This window comes from Geospiza fortis, unplaced genomic scaffold (assembly GCF_000277835.1).
Source record: "Geospiza fortis unplaced genomic scaffold, GeoFor_1.0 scaffold186, whole genome shotgun sequence".
Taxonomy (NCBI): domain Eukaryota; kingdom Metazoa; phylum Chordata; class Aves; order Passeriformes; family Thraupidae; genus Geospiza; species Geospiza fortis.
In genome coordinates this window covers 6,654,986-6,656,391 of record NW_005054331.1, presented here as the reverse complement: position 1 = coordinate 6,656,391, position 1,406 = coordinate 6,654,986, and the positions used below count along the sequence as shown (strand labels likewise).

The 1,406-nt window shown below is 61.2% G+C and overlaps 1 protein-coding gene across 1 annotated transcript; it reads right to left on the bottom strand.

Moving 5' to 3' along the window:
* Window positions 1-947: 947 nt before the first annotated feature.
* Window positions 948-1,359, bottom strand: LOC102043297 (histone H4). Its single transcript, XM_031057523.1, has one exon. It carries the CDS (start codon window positions 1,339-1,341, stop codon window positions 1,030-1,032), a length of 312 nt encoding a protein of 103 aa, XP_030913383.1. The 5' UTR covers window positions 1,342-1,359; the 3' UTR covers window positions 948-1,029.
* Between the last annotated feature and the right edge of the window lie 47 nt (window positions 1,360-1,406).

The following is a 1,406-nucleotide window of genomic DNA, read 5'->3' as shown; positions in this document are numbered from 1 at the left end:
GGACACCGGCTGCTGCGCAAGGGCAACTACGCGGAGCGCGTGGGCGCCGGCGCGCCGGTGTACCTGGCGGCCGTGCTGGAGTACCTGACGGCCGAGATCCTGGAGCTGGCGGGCAACGCGGCCCGCGACAACAAGAAGACGCGCATCATCCCCCGCCACCTGCAGCTCGCCATCCGCAACGACGAGGAGCTCAACAAGCTGCTGGGCAAGGTGACGATCGCGCAGGGCGGCGTGCTGCCCAACATCCAGGCCGTGCTGCTGCCCAAGAAGACTGAGAGCCACAAAGCCAAGACCAAGTAGAGCGGGCGGCGGAAACGTCCGGAGCCCAGAAGCAAACCCCAAAGGCTCTTTTAAGAGCCACCCACAGTCTCGAGAAAGAGCTTGAAATCCGCGGCCCGGGTGCCGGGGGAAGGGCGGCTGTGTTTGTCTCTGGCTCTGTGTGTGTGTGTGTGTGTGTGGTTTGACGCGTGTTCGCTGTATTTAGCCCGGGCCTGTTCTGGCGGACTACGTGTTCAGTTGGTACGGGATCGGTGGGATCGCTCTGTTCTCGGCGCGCACGGCGCCGCTGTGCCGGGCCGAGTGCGGGCGGAGGGGAGCGCGGAATGTCGCGGAGCCAATCGTGTCCCGCGCGGGCTTTTGGAAATGGCGCGGGCGCCAAACCCGCCCTGGCAGAGCGGCACTACTGTGGGCGCCACAGTGGGTTCTCCCGCTGCCTTTGGGTCACGGAGAACTAAGGCATATCGCAGTTTGCTCACAGTTTCTTAGGGAATGGTAATTGACCCTCTCGCCCTGTGTAGAATTTGTGTTTTTCTCTCCAAAAGGGCGCTAAAGAACAGCGGCCCAGCCTACCTTAAATAGGAGAGCGAGATGGAAAGAAGACGGTTGCTTTGTGAAGGAGAATGAAACACAAATACAGCGATAAACAAAAGATCACAACACAGCGACACAGCTCTTTTCAAGGAATAGGTGGGTGGCTCTTAAAAGAGCCTTTGTGATTTTGTGGTTGTGCTCCGGTAGGAAGAGAAGATTTTAGCCGCCGAAGCCGTAGAGAGTGCGACCCTGGCGCTTGAGGGCGTAGACCACGTCCATGGCCGTGACCGTCTTCCTCTTGGCGTGCTCCGTGTAGGTGACGGCGTCGCGGATGACGTTCTCCAGGAAGACCTTGAGCACGCCGCGCGTCTCCTCGTAGATGAGCCCCGAGATGCGCTTGACGCCGCCGCGCCGAGCCAGGCGGCGGATGGCCGGCTTGGTGATGCCCTGGATGTTGTCGCGCAGCACCTTGCGGTGGCGCTTGGCGCCGCCCTTGCCGAGCCCCTTGCCGCCCTTACCCCGACCAGACATGGTTACACACTCGAAACAGGAAGAGTAACTAGGCGGAAAAAGACCCGCGCGGCTCTATATGGGCC